Here is a 17,546-nt window from a genome sequence, read left to right as displayed (position 1 = left end):
CCTGTTTATACCATCTATCCACTCCTCGGTGGCTCCACCCAGCATCTCTCAATAACCTGGAAATAAAGCGACGCCTAGATAAATAAATAATAAAGAAAACTGCCGCTGCGGCTGTAAATACACAGGAATATTTGTACCGGATCGCAGCAGACTGACAGATGTAATCGCCTTTATTAGGCGTTTGCTTGGCAGGAAACGAGTGCTGTCCCGACATCAACTGTCACCAGCATCATCTCGGATGCCCCAACTCGAGGGACCTGGATGTGAAAGCGGAGTAAAGGCCGTGTCTTGTGTTATTTAGACAGCCCTGCGATAAGAAAGGGGGGAATGGTTGCAGTAGCAGCAGCGGGGGAGAAGCTAGCTAACTCCATCAGCCGGCAATTTCACCCGCTATTTTACTACTTTAAGGACACTGTGGAAAAAATGAGCGGACACTGAGGCGTATTTTAGGCTGTCTTCAGTTACGAATAATGGAACACAGGCGCCAAAACGAGAGGGAAATGATGTTATTAGCCAGTTAGCTAACGTTAGCCCAGCTAGCTGCTAGTTAACGTTAACTACAACAAATTAGTGGGCTGAGTTAGCCTAGCTAACTCAGCCCACTAATTTCCATAGGCAGGTACAGTAGTCGTTTAGTTGCTGACTAACGCTAGCAACTTTGGTATATTTAGTGAGTGGAAGGGTTTTTCCCCCTTGGTGACACACCTCTTGCATTCAGAGTTTACAATTCCCTGCTGTAAACGAGGCTAGCTAGCTAAGCAGCGGTGCCGATCAGCGCAGCACCCGTCTGCTGTGGTGTCGCTGCAGAAGTCGTAGCTTTCCTGCTGATTAACTCTCAAACGGTCGTCAAACATGGCTCAAGAAGCGTTTCCTTTGCATTATCTGGTTTGGAACAATCAGTACCTGGAGCTGGATCGAGAGCTACAGAAGAAAGAGGTAAGACTTGATTTTGTTTTTTGGAGCTGGTGATTGATGATGGGGTTTTTTTTTTGGCATGTCGAACTGCATTGCGCTCATGCTGCTGCTGCTTGTGTGTTTGGTTTTGCAGCAGGATCTGGAGCGCTTGGATCCGAGAGGGCGCACCCCGCTGGAGCTTGCTGTGTGTCTGGGCCACCTGGAGTCAACCCGGGTGCTGCTCAGGCACTCTGCAGACCCTACACATTGCAACGCACAGGGCTGGACCAGTGAGTGCTCTGCTGCTTCTCTGTTTCCTACCCTCAGGCTACTGAGGGAAAGAGAAACACCCTCTGTAAATAAATGCATGTTTCAGTCTTGCAGGAGGCAGTGAGCACGGGGGACCCTGAGCTTGTACAGCTGGTGCTTCAGTACAGAGACTTCAAGCGTGCCACTGAGAGACTGGCGGGCATTCCCGAGCTGCTCAGCAAACTAAGACAGGTAGATCCATCTGGTTGAACAAATGTAATCTCTTGGGTTTTACACCTGACCCGTTGAACTGAGACAACCCTCATCAATTCCTTGGTGCCTGGTTGAAGGTTGATGGGGAAGAATTTAAGTCTGATGTGTCAGTGTATGTTTTTAGCAGCTCTTGAGCTGTATTGAATCTGAAGGCATAAACGGTAGACGACTTGAGAAGATCTAAGAGTGTCTTCTGTGTCTTCCAGGCACGAGACTTTTATGTGGAGATGAAATGGGAGTTTACCAGTTGGGGTGAGTGTGGCTCATTAATGCATATCCACAGAGGTCAGTTTCAGCACCACAAGTAGCTGGACAGCTCCCACAACAGCAGCAAACAGATGTTGTTCAGCGGATTAAAATTAGAGTATCACTACCAACCAGATTATAGCATATATGATTCTCTCATTGATAGTTAATAAATTCAGACAAAAATTGTCAGCTTTATTGTCAGCCAGCTTTTTATTCATTAGGTATTCAAATTGTTTCTAGTGCTACTTCACTGTAACTGCATCTCATCTTCTTCAACTTCCATCTCAGTGCCCTTGGTGTCAAAAGTGTGCCCCAGTGATGTCTACCGGGTGTGGAAGAGTGGCTCTTGCCTCCGTGTGGACACCACACTCCTGGGTTTTGAACACATGACTTGGCTGAAAGGACGACGCAGCTATATCTTCAAGGGTGGAGGTATGCGCTTTTTGCACCTTAGGCCACAATAGCATGCAAGCCTTTTAACTTAGAAACGAACATAGATAGATTCTGAGCTGATGTAGGCCATCCCTGAAAGACTAAAAAGCAATTCTGTTCTTCTAGCTTTGTGATGGCTTTCATTCTGTCAGAATTATTGTCATTTTCCTCTTGCACCTGTATCTTGATTGAGTTTTGTATGCACCCTGATTACACAGCCTAGCTGTTTGTGCTATCTGTCCGTCTCTTCTCAGACGATGGGGCAGTGGTCATGGAGGTGGACCATGAGAAGCAGGTCGTGTACACAGAGCCGCTTGTGTTGTCCCCTCGTGATGCGCCTTCGCTCCTGGCAGCAATGCAGCCATCTCAAGAGAACACAGCCCAGAGACTCACATCGCCTATTGTCTCCACGCACCTCAACACTCGCAATATTGCATTTGAGCGGTAACATACTGTATACATATACGCAGAATTCTTAAATTATTTCTACACGTCTCATTTTTCATGTTTCCGTGCATAAACTCTGAGTGCATCCTCACAGTTAGTCATGTAGAAATATATATTATATTAGCACAATGAGTACTTAATTTGTCATTGTGTGTTTAGGAACAAGTCTGGAATCTGGGGCTGGCGCTCTGAGAAGAGCGAGGTCGTCAGTGGGTATGAAGCTAAGGTAAGTGCGAGTGAGCCCATTTAGTTTTAGATGTATTTAATTATTTATTTCAAACTGTGCTTTTGAATTTAGACAGGCAGACACTCATACTCCTGACTGAAAGCAAACTAAAATGCTCACGGGTGCTTTTCCTTTGTGCGTTGTTGTGTATAGGTTTACAGCGCTACCAATGTGGAGCTGGTGACTCGTTCAAGGACAGAACATCTGTCAGACCAGGACAAGTCGAGAAGCAAAGGTAACAACGGATACACACAGATACACCTCATAACTGAGGTGTGTATCTTGAACAGATCGTGGAGACTGAAAAATGTGATTTTTCACCAATTTATTGTAATAAAATGTTGATTGTATTAGAAAATTAGCTCTTCATGGATACTTTCCTTAAGTGGACTTATTATGCTTTTACTTGTTTCTGGTCATATATACACTGCTACAAGTGTGAATGTTCATGTTAAACGTGGTCAAGGTTTTAAATAATAAGTATGAGTAATCCCTCTAAGATTGAAACCGAAGCATCTAACTGCTCAGAATGCTCCATGTCAGATAGATCATCAGTCCATAGGCACAGTAAAAGATAAATAAGGACTATTTTGAACTATGGGTCTTGCAGAGCTGCTCTAATAAAGTGCTGGAATAAAAATATGGGGCTGGAAATTTACAGTCCACTTTAAACAGACCATACAGAGTAAATTTTAATGGATTTTTGTAGCACTTTTATAGTGATCTCTTTTTATTCCTTTTTGTCTTCCTACTCAGGCTCAAAGACTCCTCTGCAGTCTTTCCTGGGGATTGCTGAACAGCACACAGCTCACAATGGGGTAAGTCTCAGCAGCGCCCGTGCATTAACATCTACACACACACACCACCTACACTGCTTTCAGCCTCCTTTAATGAACACTGTTACTTACTGCTCCCTTTCCATATTTCTCTTAGAGCAACGTGTCCCAGTGCGCCAGTCCTCACAACCCCACAGCCATCACAGCTGAGGAATACTTCAACCCGGAGTTCAACTTGAACGGCCGCGACATTGGACGCCCCATTGAGCTTACCAGCAAAGTTCAGAGGTAAGATACACAACGCAAATCCATGCACAGATGTTCGTCACCACCCTTATTTCTCTTTTTGTTGTTCTGCCTCCATTCTAGGTTTAAAGCAACGCTGTGGTTGAGCGAGTCTCACCCTCTGTCCCTGGCTGAGCAAGTGACACCCATCATAGACCTCATGGCCATTTCGAACGCCCACTTTGCCAAGCTGCGTGACTTCATCACCCTCCGCCTGCCACCAGGCTTCCCTGTCAAGATAGGTGAGTGTGGTTAAAGATATATGTTGTTAGTGGCACTATTTGAGACTTTTTGAAAGTTTGCCAACTTGACATTATCTCACGGTAGTTATTTTGCAATAACAAGAGCAAGCACCTGTATAAATGAAAGAGGAGAGAGCAAAGACTTTAGTTTCTATGTTTACCAGGGTGTAAAAATCACATGTATCAAATCATCGGTCAAAACTGGTTAAATCCAAATGGCAACTGTCTTGTTTAGGGTGTGCAATCCTAGCTTATATGAAGTATATAATTATATTAAATATATTGAAGATCCCAGAAATGCAATCACCTCTGAGCCTCCAATCACCTTTTGTGGGTTTGGAAGGAGTTTTATTTATATGTTTTTGTTTAAGTCCTTGTTGGCCACCACATCTCATGTCTGACTGAACTCTCCGTCTGCCTTTCAGAGATTCCTCTGTTTCATGTGTTGAATGCCAGAGTGACGTTCAGCAACCTGTGCGGCTGTGACGAGCCGGTCAGTTCTGTGACGGTCCACAAACCAGAGAGCCCCGGAGAAGCTGGTAACTACTGACCTAACATTTAGTGGTACCTGATACCTTTACATGACTTTAAATTGACGTGTAATCATTATCATTGTTATTATCATGTACCTTCTCATATCACAGGTCAGGCCACTCCTCCCTTCCACTGTGAGGTGGACCCCTCAGTGTTTGAGCCCCCTCCCGACTACACCACTCTCGGTCCGGGCCGCAGCGAGCCAATGAGGGACGAGGATGACAACCTGCTGCAGTTTGCCATTCAGCAGAGCCTGCTGGACGCCGGCACAGAGAGCGACCAGGTCAGAACAAATCCCCTTCTGGGTCACAGAGCCTTGTTCTTCTTTTCCTTTCAAGACTTTTCTGTTTTTTTTTAAAATGTTCTCTCAGTTTATTAATTTGCCCTTCTCATGTGACGTTTTACAGCACCTTTTAAAAAACAAAGGGTCTCTGGTCATAATACTGTTACAGTGTTTTTATCATCTCAAACTCATTCCACTGTGAATTATTTAAAAGCTCAGCACAGTCTCTGTGTAGGTTGTCCTTAAATCTAAAGCCAGGTGTAACCCTTGTGTCTGGTTTTCAGGTGACCATCTGGGAGGCCCTCACCAACAGCCGTCCGGTGCCACAGTCTCCCCTGTACGAGGAAGACTCTCAGCTGGAGAGGTGAGCTTATCCTCAGGCTTTACCCATCTTCTTTTCTTAAACTGGCCATGTCCTTAATAATTACTTCAAACATTCTGAGATGGCACACAACACACCTAAGGACTATTTCCAGATTGTCGTGTTTGACAGAGAGGAGCATAAACCTGGCAGCTGAGTCACTCATCTATGCAACACATGTTAATGACTGGTCCGTGGACTGTTGGCTGGACATTCTGACTTTTGTTTGTTCTGCAAATGAAATGATGAGACTAAACGTCTGCTATCTCAGTCAGTCTGTCTAAATCGTATGCAACACTGATCAGCTGCCAGGCCCAGCTTCAGTTCACGGACACTTTCACGCTGCTCACACTAGTTAAAGGTTTTATGCCTGAATGAAAGAGTCAGAAAACAGCCAGAGATCTGAGGACATGCAGGTAGATATCCTCCATATGTTTTATCTGGTATTAAACTTTAATACTTACACTTTCTAAGAAAGTGATAACACCTCTGCAACCAAATTTAACAGGCTCTTCTTTCTTGCCAGTGCTCCTCCTCTTCACTGTGGAAACAAATGGCACTGATCATATACTTTTCACTCACTTTTTGAAATGTCTGGTTAAAAGGTTATGACCTCACAAACTCTCTTGTAGTTGTTACTGTAAAGAAAAATCAGACAGTTTTAACTTATCTTCCTTGTTGTTATGTAGGGAAATCCCTGGCTTGTGAAGTGACTTAATTACACATTTCTAAATAGAGTTCAGTGATGAGCTTTTTCTTCCCACCTTCTCCTGAGAGCACCAGCTTAAATTTATCCTGTAATGAAGCGCAGCTTGAAAAGTCTCCTGTTAAGAGACCCGTCTTTATTTAACGGTGTCCTCATTTCTCTCCCGTCTCAGGGCGATCCAGGAGTCTCTGTCCATCTCACTGGCCAGCAGAGAGGGAGAGGAGATGGCCGACCCAAGCCAGCCCTCTTCTGTCTCTCCGTTGGACCCCACCGCCAACTCCCCGCTCTCCTACAGCACAGTGACCGATCCGCGCTTATCCGCACACTACGGTGTGGCGACCAGCTTTGACGAGCAGCTGCGGATTGCCATGGAGCTGTCCTGCAGGGAGCAGGAGGAGATAGACAGGTGGGAGTGGAGACGAGATGGATGAGGAAATGAGTCATTTCTGAAATTGTGGGTTTATATGACCTATAATTGTTAGACAGAAGGAAGAAACGACAACAAACAAACAAAAAAACCTCTCACACCTGCTAGAATTTGTAGAGCATACAAAGTATTAGTCATCTTTTTTATTTTTGTTTTAATTTAATGGAGTGTGCACACAGAGAGTGCCGCCCTCTGCTCTTTCATCTCAAACTCATATTTTGGCAGCATGGTGTGACAAACAACAACTGCGACACTTTAGGTGTCAAAAATCTCCCAAAAAACAAATGATGCTGACAAATTATTCCCTGCTTAGGGAAGCAGTTGGATTCAGATGGATTCATCCATTCATCTAACCACCCTTTTTCATAACCACGTATCTAATTCAGGGTTATCCATCTGTCACTTGCTAGAGGCGGGGGACACTGCAGACAAGTTTCCTTGCTCTCACGTGGCTGGAAACATTAAAAATGTTTTAAGCTTGAAAAATAAAATATGAAAAAAATGAGAGGAAGATAATGAGGGATAAAATACTGCTTGTCAGCACCCCATTAATGCTACCCAGCGCTATCATAGCCAAATAGCAAAGTAGTTTATCTGATGTTATTATATCAGCCTTTAGCTGTAGCGGTCTAATTATTTCTGGTGTTAATGGCGGCTCATAGTTCAGCTGCTGTCAAAGAGGTCCGATTGAACCTGCAAACTACTAGCTATACAGGCAGTTTAAAAGTGTCTTTATGAAGCACGAGGGATTTCATCAGATGTTAAATGCCCGAAGTGAAAGGTTCAGTCCACTGATCGAGCAAAACAGTGGGGGGCTGTGGGGGGTCACTTCTCATTCTGCAGTCTTGTGAACTTCTACGGACACAATTTTATGAAATAAAGGTGAAAATTAAAAAATTCTGACCCAGATTAGGACTCACAACGACTCAGACTCGTGTATTGTTTTCAGGCGGTCATCCTCAGTCATCTCTGCTGAGTTAATGCACATTTAGCAGTGAGTTACTCTTCCATCCTCCTTTGTGTCAGATGGTAATGAGCTGCAAATTCGGTGTGAAGTCACGTTGCTTTTGGTGCCTTTCGTTTGGGTGGTAACCTGATTAAATACATTCACCTGTTCAACAAAAAATTCATTTTTATTAGTAAATTTCTTGATTTTCATAATTCATGCGCGCTTCAGCAAGAACTGTGCAGTTTTCTTAGATTGACAACTTTTTTTTCAGCTATGGTCCTGTGAGAAACGGAGTACACCATGTGATTGAGAAGCTTGTAGAAACACCTTTCAGTATAAATAACTTGACTTAATTATTTTCTACATCAGTCTCTCACGTCACGCTTCTTTACGGCATTGCTTCAGTTCATCGAGGTTCGCAGGGTTTCTCTTAATGCCCTACCACAGCATTTCAATCAGGTTGAGTCAGCCATTCTGTTGTGACAGATGGCCTCACATTTGACTCTAGAATACTTTGGTATACAGAGGAGTTCATAGTCCACTCAATGACAACAAGGTGCCCTGGCCCTGTGACTGCAAAGCAAGCCCAGATCATCACCACTCGTCTGTCCAAAGGACATTGTTCCAAAAGTCTTTGTTCAGATGCAGCTTTGCAAACCCAAGCTGTACTGCCATGTGCTTTTTAGAGAGAGGAGGCTTTCTTCTTTCAGTCCTTCCAAACAAGCCACATTTGTTCAATCTTTTGGTGTGTTGGTGTTGTTCCTGCATCATCAATACTAATGTTGCTCCAGGATCAGCATCGCAAATGGCCAGGGAGCATTCAGTCAGCATTAGCCAAGAAGTTAATGCTTTTAAAACACGAGTAACCTAAATTTGGCTAATGGCAAACCTAAGTTGATAATATGTTCTTTTGTACAAACTGATTAAAGAAAAGAGTTAAAATGTTTACTGTTTGTTGTGGAGGAAAACTTAATATAAACAAACCCCCCACTCCCACATTGCAAGGCTATGACATCACAACAATGTGCTTGATCCCTTTAAAGCCAAATCATATTTGTTAAGTGAGTTTTTGAGATTACATCACAAGTGTGATCTCCCTTCCCTAACCCCATCCCCTGAAAAACCCAAATAAATTGCAGGAGATATTTGTATGGAATAAATTGCAAAAAATATTATAAAATATGATACAAATTTAAACTCATATATGCAAATTAATATTTCATGTTTTTTAAATTTCATCAGAAGATTCACCAAATTATTGTTAAAAAATTCGAATTTTCTGACAATTATTTTGTGATTCATGCTTTGAAGGGTTAAGATGATGCAGGAACACCTACACGGGGATATCAAATACACCACTTTACATTTAACACTACTTTAACACACTATCGGGCGATCGTGGCTCAAAGAGTTGGCAGTTCGTCTTGTAAACGGAAGGTTGCCGGTTCGAGCCCTGGCTCGGACAGTCTCGGTCGTTGTGTCCTTGGGCAAGACACTTCACCTTCAGATTACACTTATAACACGATCCAAACAGCTTTTTAGACGCCTTAAACCTGTGAAGAAAGTCATCTTAAAGTGATAATACTGTCAGTGTTCTAACAGATGAACTTCTTATTTTGCTACAGGAAGCGTAAGGAGGAGGAGGAGGAGCTGGAGAGGATCCTGCAGCTGTCACTCACCGAAAAGTAATGTAACACCGACAAGGGCAGGCGGAGGCAGGTCTACATTAGGGAACAATCATCTTATTTATTCTGTTTTATTTTTTAAATCCTGAGATGTTAACTTATTACAGACATTTTATTTGTATTTCTCACACGAAGGCTGCTACAACAGAGTGTAAAGGACCTGAATATAAGAAATGTGAAACAGGAAGAGACCGCTACTCTTAAAAAACAACAAAAAATAAACACTATAGTGAAGGAGTGAGACGAAAAGGGATAGTGTGTTTGGTTTTCTTTTTTATTGAATATTTTTCACAGTCTTGCTGTCTTTACTGAGTAATGAATGATCCTTAAACTTTAAACCTATAACATGATCCACAATAAAGATAAAAAATAAAATAAAGTGCAATCTTAATGGAATAACTTATAAAACTATAACATTTCAAAAGTTTATGTTGGCTTACTCCTGTGTGTGGAAAATTAAAAAAAAATAACAATGATCCTGGATTGTGTCTGTGGGTTTTTTTTGTTTGTTTGTTTTTAATTTATTAATAAAGAATAAGAAGAAACATCAGTTTTCTATATTTACAATTTAATTATACATTGATCCGAAATAAACAACAGTGCTTTAAGCTTTTCTTTCTTTTGTTTCTTTTCTCTCTCTTTTTTTTTTTACACATTTAAACATGAATAACAGGCAGAAGCTGAGACAAAAACCAAAGCTAATCTGCAAAACCTATTCATGTTACTTTGGCAATTGATTGTTTTCACCTACGTGGGATTTTTGACATCAGAGTCATCACTTTTGTATTGTGAAAATAGTCAGCAATCAATCAGTAAATCAAGAAAGCACTCAGCAGAGTTGGAATCATATTCAACCCCAGTGACAGCGTTTAAGCTCACTCTTACAAAACTTATTAAAAATACAAAAATGGAGTACAGTGATGCAACGTTGCACATGTAAACAATCTTTCATCAAGAACATATTAAAGACGTTCACTGATAATCTTACAACTCTGCAATGTGAAAATCGTATCTAGCATTGGCCAAGCTTTTTAAAAATATTCTCGGGCTCTCAAACATGTTTCATCCTCATGTTCAGACCCTCCTGCTTCTGGTATTATTACTTTAGCTGTGGCGGTGTCGCTGATGGCCGCCCTCAGCCCAGTCTAAACATCCAGGGCATGACTTTTCATTCATTAACATCCAAGTTCCCGAGGGGGTTGATTACTTTGATGAACCCTCAGTGTAAAAGTTCCAATACGGATCCATCCACAGGTACAAAGATTTGAACAAACATTTAATCTTTTACAAAGTTTTTGGGACTGACTACGGGATGAAATGTTCAGCTTTTTTATTGACACCCCTCAGCTGGATTGCAATGACGGATGCAGATATTAGTGGTCACTGAAATAAACACAGAAATCTTTTTGATCATCTAGCACCGTCTGCTCATTTGGTCACAATATTTAAGCAACGGTCCAAACTCTCCCATCTTGGAGAAAAATGTATAAATTTCGTTTCAATAAAGCAGAATTTAGCCATTTTCACCGTGAACATTGTGATCTCTGAGCTGTAGGTAAAAGTTTAACGTTATACTTGTCAGGTTACACCAGTCCCTACTTCACGCTGTCGGTTTCTCGGTCGTCCACTGTGCCGTGTTAGATTGTTGTTTTTCCATTCAGTTTTGTTTCATAGGGGGAGACTTTCTCATCAGTCGAAACATAGATGTTTTCTCTCCGTTGTTTTAGGGCTCTCCTGAGCTCATCATCCAACTGAGCTGGTTTAGACAAAAGCATTCAAGTCATTTAGACTTGCTCTTACATTTGCCTTGATTTCTGCCCGTTCGCTTGTTTGTTTTGTTTTTAAATCAACATTCACTCTGCTCACCTAGATTCAGGCTGGAGTCATTGGGATCATCAGGAATGACATATTCTCCCTCATCAGGCTTGTTTGGCAGAATCTCCTCTTTGGTCCGTGACCGCAGCATAGGGGGCACTTGTGCCTTTGGTAGTGGTTTAGGAGCACGTGCGGTTGTGTTGAGGCACTTGGGAGCTGGTGACGCCTCTATTGAACACAATCGGTGGTTAGGAGTTGCCCACTTCACTGTAACCATTTTTAAAAGCAGTACTCTCACCGATCAAAGTGTCATAGGGCTGAGATGGAATGAAAGGACAAAGCCGATACTCAGTTTTTTCAATGAAGTATTTTAGAACATCCTTCAGGGAGCTGACGGTCACCTACAGAGGACGTGTGAAAAAAAGCAGAAGATAGACTCTGTTAATGATGCTCCCCTTTGATTTATCAGAAGTATCTGTCATTCCTCTATTACAGACAGCAGATTTTATGACACTTCTACAGCTTATAAAATAATAATAAAACAACGATAATTACAGGCGGCCTGTTTAACACTGTAAAGCTTCACTGTTCTGCTGAGACTTGCAAACTGGCAATAATCTGAACTTTGTGCTCCACAGAAATGTACTACATTGCCAAAACCTGGACTTGAACCTAGGACCCTCAGATCTTCAGTCTTTATTAGCTCTGCAGTTTTATTGCTCTATGCAATAAATCACATAATGATTTTCTGCAGCATTTATTAATCCTGTGTCCTTTCTGTAAGTGCATTTTGCTTTTATATATGAGTTTTTGGTCATCATTTGATCAACAACTGATAATGTTGAAATTATTTGACTGTTTTGGTCAGGTGACGGGTCACAGTGCTCGCTCTCATTCTCCATGTGTAGTGCATTGCCGAAATAGCTCAGTTGGGAGAGCGTCAGACTGAAGATCTGAAGGCCCCTGGTTCAATCCCGGGTTTCGGCATTATACATTTAATCAGAGAAAGGATGATAATGGCCTAATAAAACCATAAAACTGAACCACAACCTCTGCCTTTTAAATCTGATCTGTATCTAAATTGGTTAAATGTTTAAAAAAAATGCCTGAGAGGACATACTGCCCTCTTAGCAGATGTTCAGTCTGGTGCTCTCCCACATGACTACCAAATTCAAGTCATTTACTCAGTTAAAATTACTTGGCACAGAAAGTAAGGACATTCGTGTTTGACCAATAATTTCTTTATTCGAACAGTAGTTCTTGGCAATTAATCTTATGCTGTTGAAAAGTCTGTTTATTTCCCCTTATTTAACCAGTAAATGGTTTAGTAAGAGAAATGCATTTGTACATATGTACACTCCTGCCTTTCCTTCTCTCTTGCTCCCTCCTCATATGCCTTCCCTTTTTCCTCTTCCTCTGTCTTTGTGCTAACAGTTGTACAGTTTCCACTGGCACTCTGTTGGTCAGCAGCACCTGGGTGATGTCAGTTACTGAATCACTTGCCTTTTTTGGTGCAAGTCATGGATGCTTGGTGATACTCCAGTGCTCTCCAAAAGTTGATTCTGTTCATATGAACGTGACGTTTTGTGGGAGAATCGTTTCGTCACTCATCCAAGTGACTTTTTCAGTCTCAGCTGACTGCAGGTTTCCCCAATCTTATAAACATGACATTGCATAATGACTGAAACCATGCAAATGTACTGTTTACAAGATTGGGGAAACCTGCAGTCAGCTGAGACTGAAGAAGTCACTTGGATGAGTGATGAAACATTTCTCCCACAAAACGCTACGTCTAGATGAGCAGAATCAACTTTTGGAGATTTACTTACCTGGATGATTGAGCATGCATCATAATGACACTCCAGTGCCGAAATAGCTCAGTTGGGAGAGCGTCAGACTGAAGATCTGAAGGTCCCTGGTTCAATCCCGGGTTTCGGCATTGTGCTTTGATTAACTGATTGATAAATCTTTAGAAAAGGTGAACTACAGTATTTTTCTGCAACACCAACCCTCTGCATGTCCTCCTCTACATCCATGAACCTGAACAGAATTGTGTATGTGGGTTGCCCCAGTAAAAAAATCTGGTTTCATCTGAAGTTAATCCCATTTTAATTGTTTTTCCTGTGAGTTTCTAGGCATGGATCATGACTTAAAACTAACCTGAGGTTTGTTCAAGTGAGGCGAACACATAGGTCTTTCTGCTGAACATGTTTGTTGCCGAAATAGCTCAGCTGGGAGAGCGTCAGACTGAAGATCTGAAGGTCCCTGGTTCAATCCCGGGTTTCGGCATTGTGTTTTGATTATGTGTTAATGCCATCAGGTAAATGTCTCCAAAAACCTTACTGAAGTGTTGATCCAAAACCAGTATCGTTAACGACACGATTGATCTGTCCACCTCTAATTTCACTCACAACACGCTCATGATTCTTCTTTGAATCACTTGTGCTCCTGTGGCTTTGAAGGAACTTTATGTGTAAATGTGTCCTATAGCTGAAATATATTCTGATTGGTGAGAAGCTGTGAGAGCCTGTAAGGACTTACTGGTGTCTCCAGTTCAATGACAAATCCGGCATTTATTTGGGTCACTCTGTAATTCTTCATTACAGGCCCGCTGAAACAGAAGAAACGTTGTGATGATTATATTACAGTTAAATTCTTCACAGTGTGTTTTTGCTCAATGGGCTTTCACTGAGCAAAGTTCATATTACGTTCCACTTTCTGTCTGTCCCACTCAATACTGTTTTTATCGCCAGTTAGTTCCGGGTGAACACTTCATTCTCTGTGTCAATGTGTCAGACTTACCAGTAATAATAATAATAAGGTGAATAAATTGTTTGTTGGCACCTTTCAAAGCACTCAAACTCACGTTACATTACGAAATTAGCAGGAACAATACTAAAATAGTTCTAAAACTCAGTAATATATATTATTGTAAGAGATATAAAACAAGACATTTATAGCTGATGTGCTGATGAAATCAGTCAGTACAGGAGAAAATTTATAATACAAAAAGATTAATGGTCAAAATTCAATAGTCATTTATGAGCAGGTATTCTGCATTCTGTGGTGTATATCAGAGGTTTGAATAGATTAGCAGACCTGGATGACACTTGTCTGAGGGTCAAGGCGTAGTTGTTGGGCATGGTGGACGGGCGAAGGATGATGCTTCCACACTCTGGGTTTTCCTCTAGCATCTTCTCAGCCTCCTTTCGAGTCACATCAAAGAAACACCTACAGGATTCAAAGGAAAAACAAGGAGGCACACTTTTATTTTATTGTATTTTAACTGTTTTGAAGCACTTTTTAAAGTCTATCTGAGAATTTTCTGAACCTACAAATGATCAGTGTTTACACAAACAGCAGACAGTGCTTACTCAGCAATCTCAGAGCTCAGTTTGTCTTTGGATGGCGGGCCTGAGAGGAAACCTGGTCGAGGTGGGAGCGGTGGACGTGACGATGGGGATTTTCTTTTTATTTCCTGAGTGAGAACCTCCTTCAGCTGTAACACCTGGCCAGGCATCAGCTGCAGCTTACTGGGAAGCTCCTTCTGCAAGGAAACACGAGCTCGACCTCAGTACCATTCAGATCATCTGTAACATGTTCAAAAATATATCCTGATATATTTTAAAAATATATAAACGTTTATTCACTGGCCACTTTATCTGGCACCTTGCTCATTTACACCAATATCTAATCAGCCAATCAAATGGCAGCAACTCAGCACATTTTAGGCATGTGGACACAGTCAAGATAACCTGGTGAAGTTCAAACTGAGAAGGAAAAAAGGTGATTTAAGTGACTCGGCCTTTGCTGTTGGTGCTGAATGGGCAGGTCTGATTATTTCAGAAACTGCTGATCTTTTGGGATTTTACCATATACCTGACGGCTCATTACAACTAAGGCAGAAGAGCATCTTTGAATGCACAACACATCCATTCACTCGATTTCTGCTGTGCAGTAATGATGCGAAGGACTTCAGACTTTATCTGTACCAGGTGAACATTATTTAAATACCACTGTCTACATCACTGTGTGTGTGTAATATCCTGTATAAATGGAAATAATTGTGCTGAATCAATTAGATCGGTGTGTGTTTGCTCACCTTGACCACAGTCAGGATGAAACCCCTCCACACCTCTCCCATGTCTGCACTGTCCATCTACACACACACACACACACACACACACACACACACACACACAGTTGATAAAAAGCTGGTGTGATGTATAGCATTGATCCATCCAGTGATTAATTATAAGATTAGATATTAGATGTAATTGGATCATTTGAAGTGAGTTTTATCACAACAGACCTTAAGTTGCACCTTCTCTGTGCTGAGGCTGAGAGTGAACACAGTGGGTTCCTTCTTCTGATATGGAGAGTCTGACTCCATCGACTTCAGCTGGTCCAGGTCCAACTTCTCTGTATACTGAGAAAGAAATCAGGTCAGTGCTCCCACAGCACTTCCTTATTGCCCCTCAAAGCTACTTCCTAATTCTTGGAATTAAACACTCCACATATTTTCAAAAGATGATTCAGTGATTAAGTCAAGCGCACAATGTGAACAAACATAGGTGTTTGCTTACGGTATCCTGTGTGTCATCCTTGTACAGAAACAGCGAACACCCACGGAGCTCTCCATAGTATTTCTTGAAATCCTGAAAGTCATTTGATGAACATATCAGGCATCACACTTAAACTACTTACACTTGACCTGTTTCAGTTTTTCAGCTACGCAGTCATGTGGAAAACTATGCACACTTCCTGATTCGGTATCTAGTTGCTATCTGGACTTTGACTGAGCTACTGCAGCACCTTGATTCTTTTCTCTTTTCAGCCATTCTTTAGTAGATTTGGTGCTCTCCATTGTGTAGTTGCATGACCCACTTTTGCCACGTTTTAGCTGTCAGACAGATGGCCTCACATTTGTATATTTAGAATACAGAGAGATTCACAGTCAACTCAGTATCTGCAAAGTTCACAGGGCCTGTGAACTTTGCAGATACCTTTACCGCCATGTTTGCAATCGGTATCAGGTATCATATGTTGTGTTTGTTGTGTTTGTTTTTTCCAAACGTGTTGCTGTACATTATCTCCAAACATTTCTACTTTGGTCTCATCTGTCTAAAGGACGATGTTTCAGAAGTCTCGTGGTTTGTTCAGATGCAACCTTGCGGATCAAAGCTGTGCTGCCATGTTTGCTTTAGTGAGAACAGAGGCTTTCTGCTGGCAACCCTTCCAAAAATGCACTACTTGTTCAGTCTTTTTCTAACTGTTCTGGTGTAAACTTTAACATTTAACACGCTAACTGAGGCCTGTAGAGTCTAAAATGTAGCTCTTGGTTGTTGTTGAAATTTTTCTGATCTTGATGAGACATCGACCCTGGGTAGATTGTCTTAAAACACACCAGAATGGTCCAGACTAGCAAACTGCTAAAACTCTTGCTGGTGATCAGTTCATCAAGTACATTTGATTAACAGCCCATGGCTGCCTCTTACCCTCTTAACTCCTGTGGAAACAGTAAGGATGTAGCTTTATCAAAAATGCTCTTTGTCACATGATTGTATTTACACGTATCTAAAGGCTGTAAGATAATTTACAGATGAGGTATTTACATACAGACCTCTATGTCTTGTATACTTATTGTTGGATTACCATTATAAAATATGATGCACCGTCAGAGCCGAGCTACTCACCCACCGGTGATAAAAGGTGGTTAAATTTAGTCCCCTCTCCACAATAAGGCAGTAACAGTTTACGTCAGATTGAAACAACTACAGTCAGCCCAGATTACATTTGAATAATAACGTCAAAAATTGCTTCTCTACATTTTTCATGCCATTAAAATATTTTACAGTTATAAAACCTTTTCGATAACCAATAAAACAAACTCATAAAAATGTGTCCTACATAGTTTATGTGTACCACAGCACTGTGTGTCTGCTGAATGTCATGACTGCATGAAGAGTACAGACATAAAACATTTTTATGTTTTTTGGTGTTGAGTAACACAAAATTTGCTTTGTCTCCACTTTTTAAAGTAGTCCAAGAGTAATCAGATTATGCTACACAAATTTATGTAATCTAGCGGATTAATAATCAGATATGTAGCTTGTACTCAGCAACCAACATTACAGTGCAGTGCGGTAAGACCCAACTCTCTGACCTACAGCATTAAAATACTGTCGGTCAGTAAGTGATTTAGTAACAGGCCGACAAAGCTAATTCTCCATTATGAGTCCTTACTTTTGTTACACTTTTGCAGCTTTTGTTTGGTTTGTTTGGTCTTAATTATTTACATTTCCTCGTGTTTATTCCCCATATTCGTTCTTACCTTGTCTTTACTGTGTTTCTTCAGCAGGTGTCCGGAGTAGTAGAGAGGCAGGGCTGTGATCGTCTCCCTCCTCTTGTGGACAACTCTGGGGGGCACTGACATTGTCCAGTAGTCTCTCAAGTCAACGTCTTCTTCTGCCCTGGTTTTGCTCAGCTTTGGCTCAGCTTATGTCTTACAGTGCAGTCACTAGTCAAGGGTGAACTGCTGAGTCCTGGAAAAGCTTTGTTCTGATTTTGTTTCCTTATGAGGCTCTGATAACGGGTATGAATTGAGACTAGGCGTCCAGAATATGAGAGTTTTGATCACGAGGCCATAAATGTACAAAGATAAGCCTTTCTTTCCCCCAACTTCAGCCTCAGCACTGTCCTCTCCCTCAGAA

The 17,546-nt window shown here is 41.5% G+C and overlaps 2 protein-coding genes and 3 non-coding genes across 5 annotated transcripts; 4 read left to right on the top strand and 1 right to left on the bottom strand.

Moving 5' to 3' along the window:
- The first annotated feature begins 37 nt into the window (after positions 1-37).
- On the top strand, positions 38-9,494 carry ankrd13d (ankyrin repeat domain 13 family, member D). Its single transcript, XM_005913415.3, has 16 exons — positions 38-936; positions 1,049-1,184; positions 1,271-1,395; positions 1,623-1,668; positions 1,954-2,097; positions 2,352-2,541; positions 2,704-2,770; positions 2,924-3,005; positions 3,527-3,588; positions 3,704-3,834; positions 3,916-4,073; positions 4,499-4,612; positions 4,718-4,890; positions 5,175-5,254; positions 6,130-6,363; positions 8,959-9,494. Exons 1-16 carry the CDS (start codon positions 853-855, stop codon positions 9,020-9,022), a joined length of 1,890 nt encoding a protein of 629 aa, XP_005913477.1. The 5' UTR covers positions 38-852; the 3' UTR covers positions 9,023-9,494.
- Positions 9,495-9,604: 110 nt separating this feature from the next.
- On the bottom strand, positions 9,605-17,546 carry LOC102313092 (signal-transducing adaptor protein 1). The gene is made up of 10 exons (XM_005913414.3): positions 17,168-17,546; positions 15,420-15,491; positions 15,146-15,262; positions 14,936-14,992; positions 14,208-14,380; positions 13,933-14,064; positions 13,375-13,444; positions 11,132-11,234; positions 10,885-11,061; positions 9,605-10,774 (listed from the first exon to the last, which is right to left on the bottom strand). The coding sequence occupies exons 1-10, from the start codon at positions 17,267-17,269 to the stop codon at positions 10,656-10,658; spliced, it is 1,122 nt and encodes a 373-aa protein (XP_005913476.1). The 5' UTR covers positions 17,270-17,546; the 3' UTR covers positions 9,605-10,655.
- Positions 11,748-11,820, top strand: trnaf-gaa. The gene has a single exon. It is a non-coding gene; the product is annotated as a tRNA-Phe (tRNA).
- Positions 12,700-12,772, top strand: trnaf-gaa. Its single transcript has one exon. It is a non-coding gene; the product is annotated as a tRNA-Phe (tRNA).
- On the top strand, positions 13,050-13,122 carry trnaf-gaa. The gene has a single exon. It is a non-coding gene; the product is annotated as a tRNA-Phe (tRNA).

Source organism: Haplochromis burtoni, unplaced genomic scaffold (assembly GCF_018398535.1).
Source record: "Haplochromis burtoni strain Fernald_Lab_line unplaced genomic scaffold, NCSU_Asbu1 Contig_4, whole genome shotgun sequence".
Taxonomy (NCBI): domain Eukaryota; kingdom Metazoa; phylum Chordata; class Actinopteri; order Cichliformes; family Cichlidae; genus Haplochromis; species Haplochromis burtoni.
Note: the sequence above shows the minus strand (reverse complement) of the source record. Positions and strands in the feature narration are given on the sequence as shown.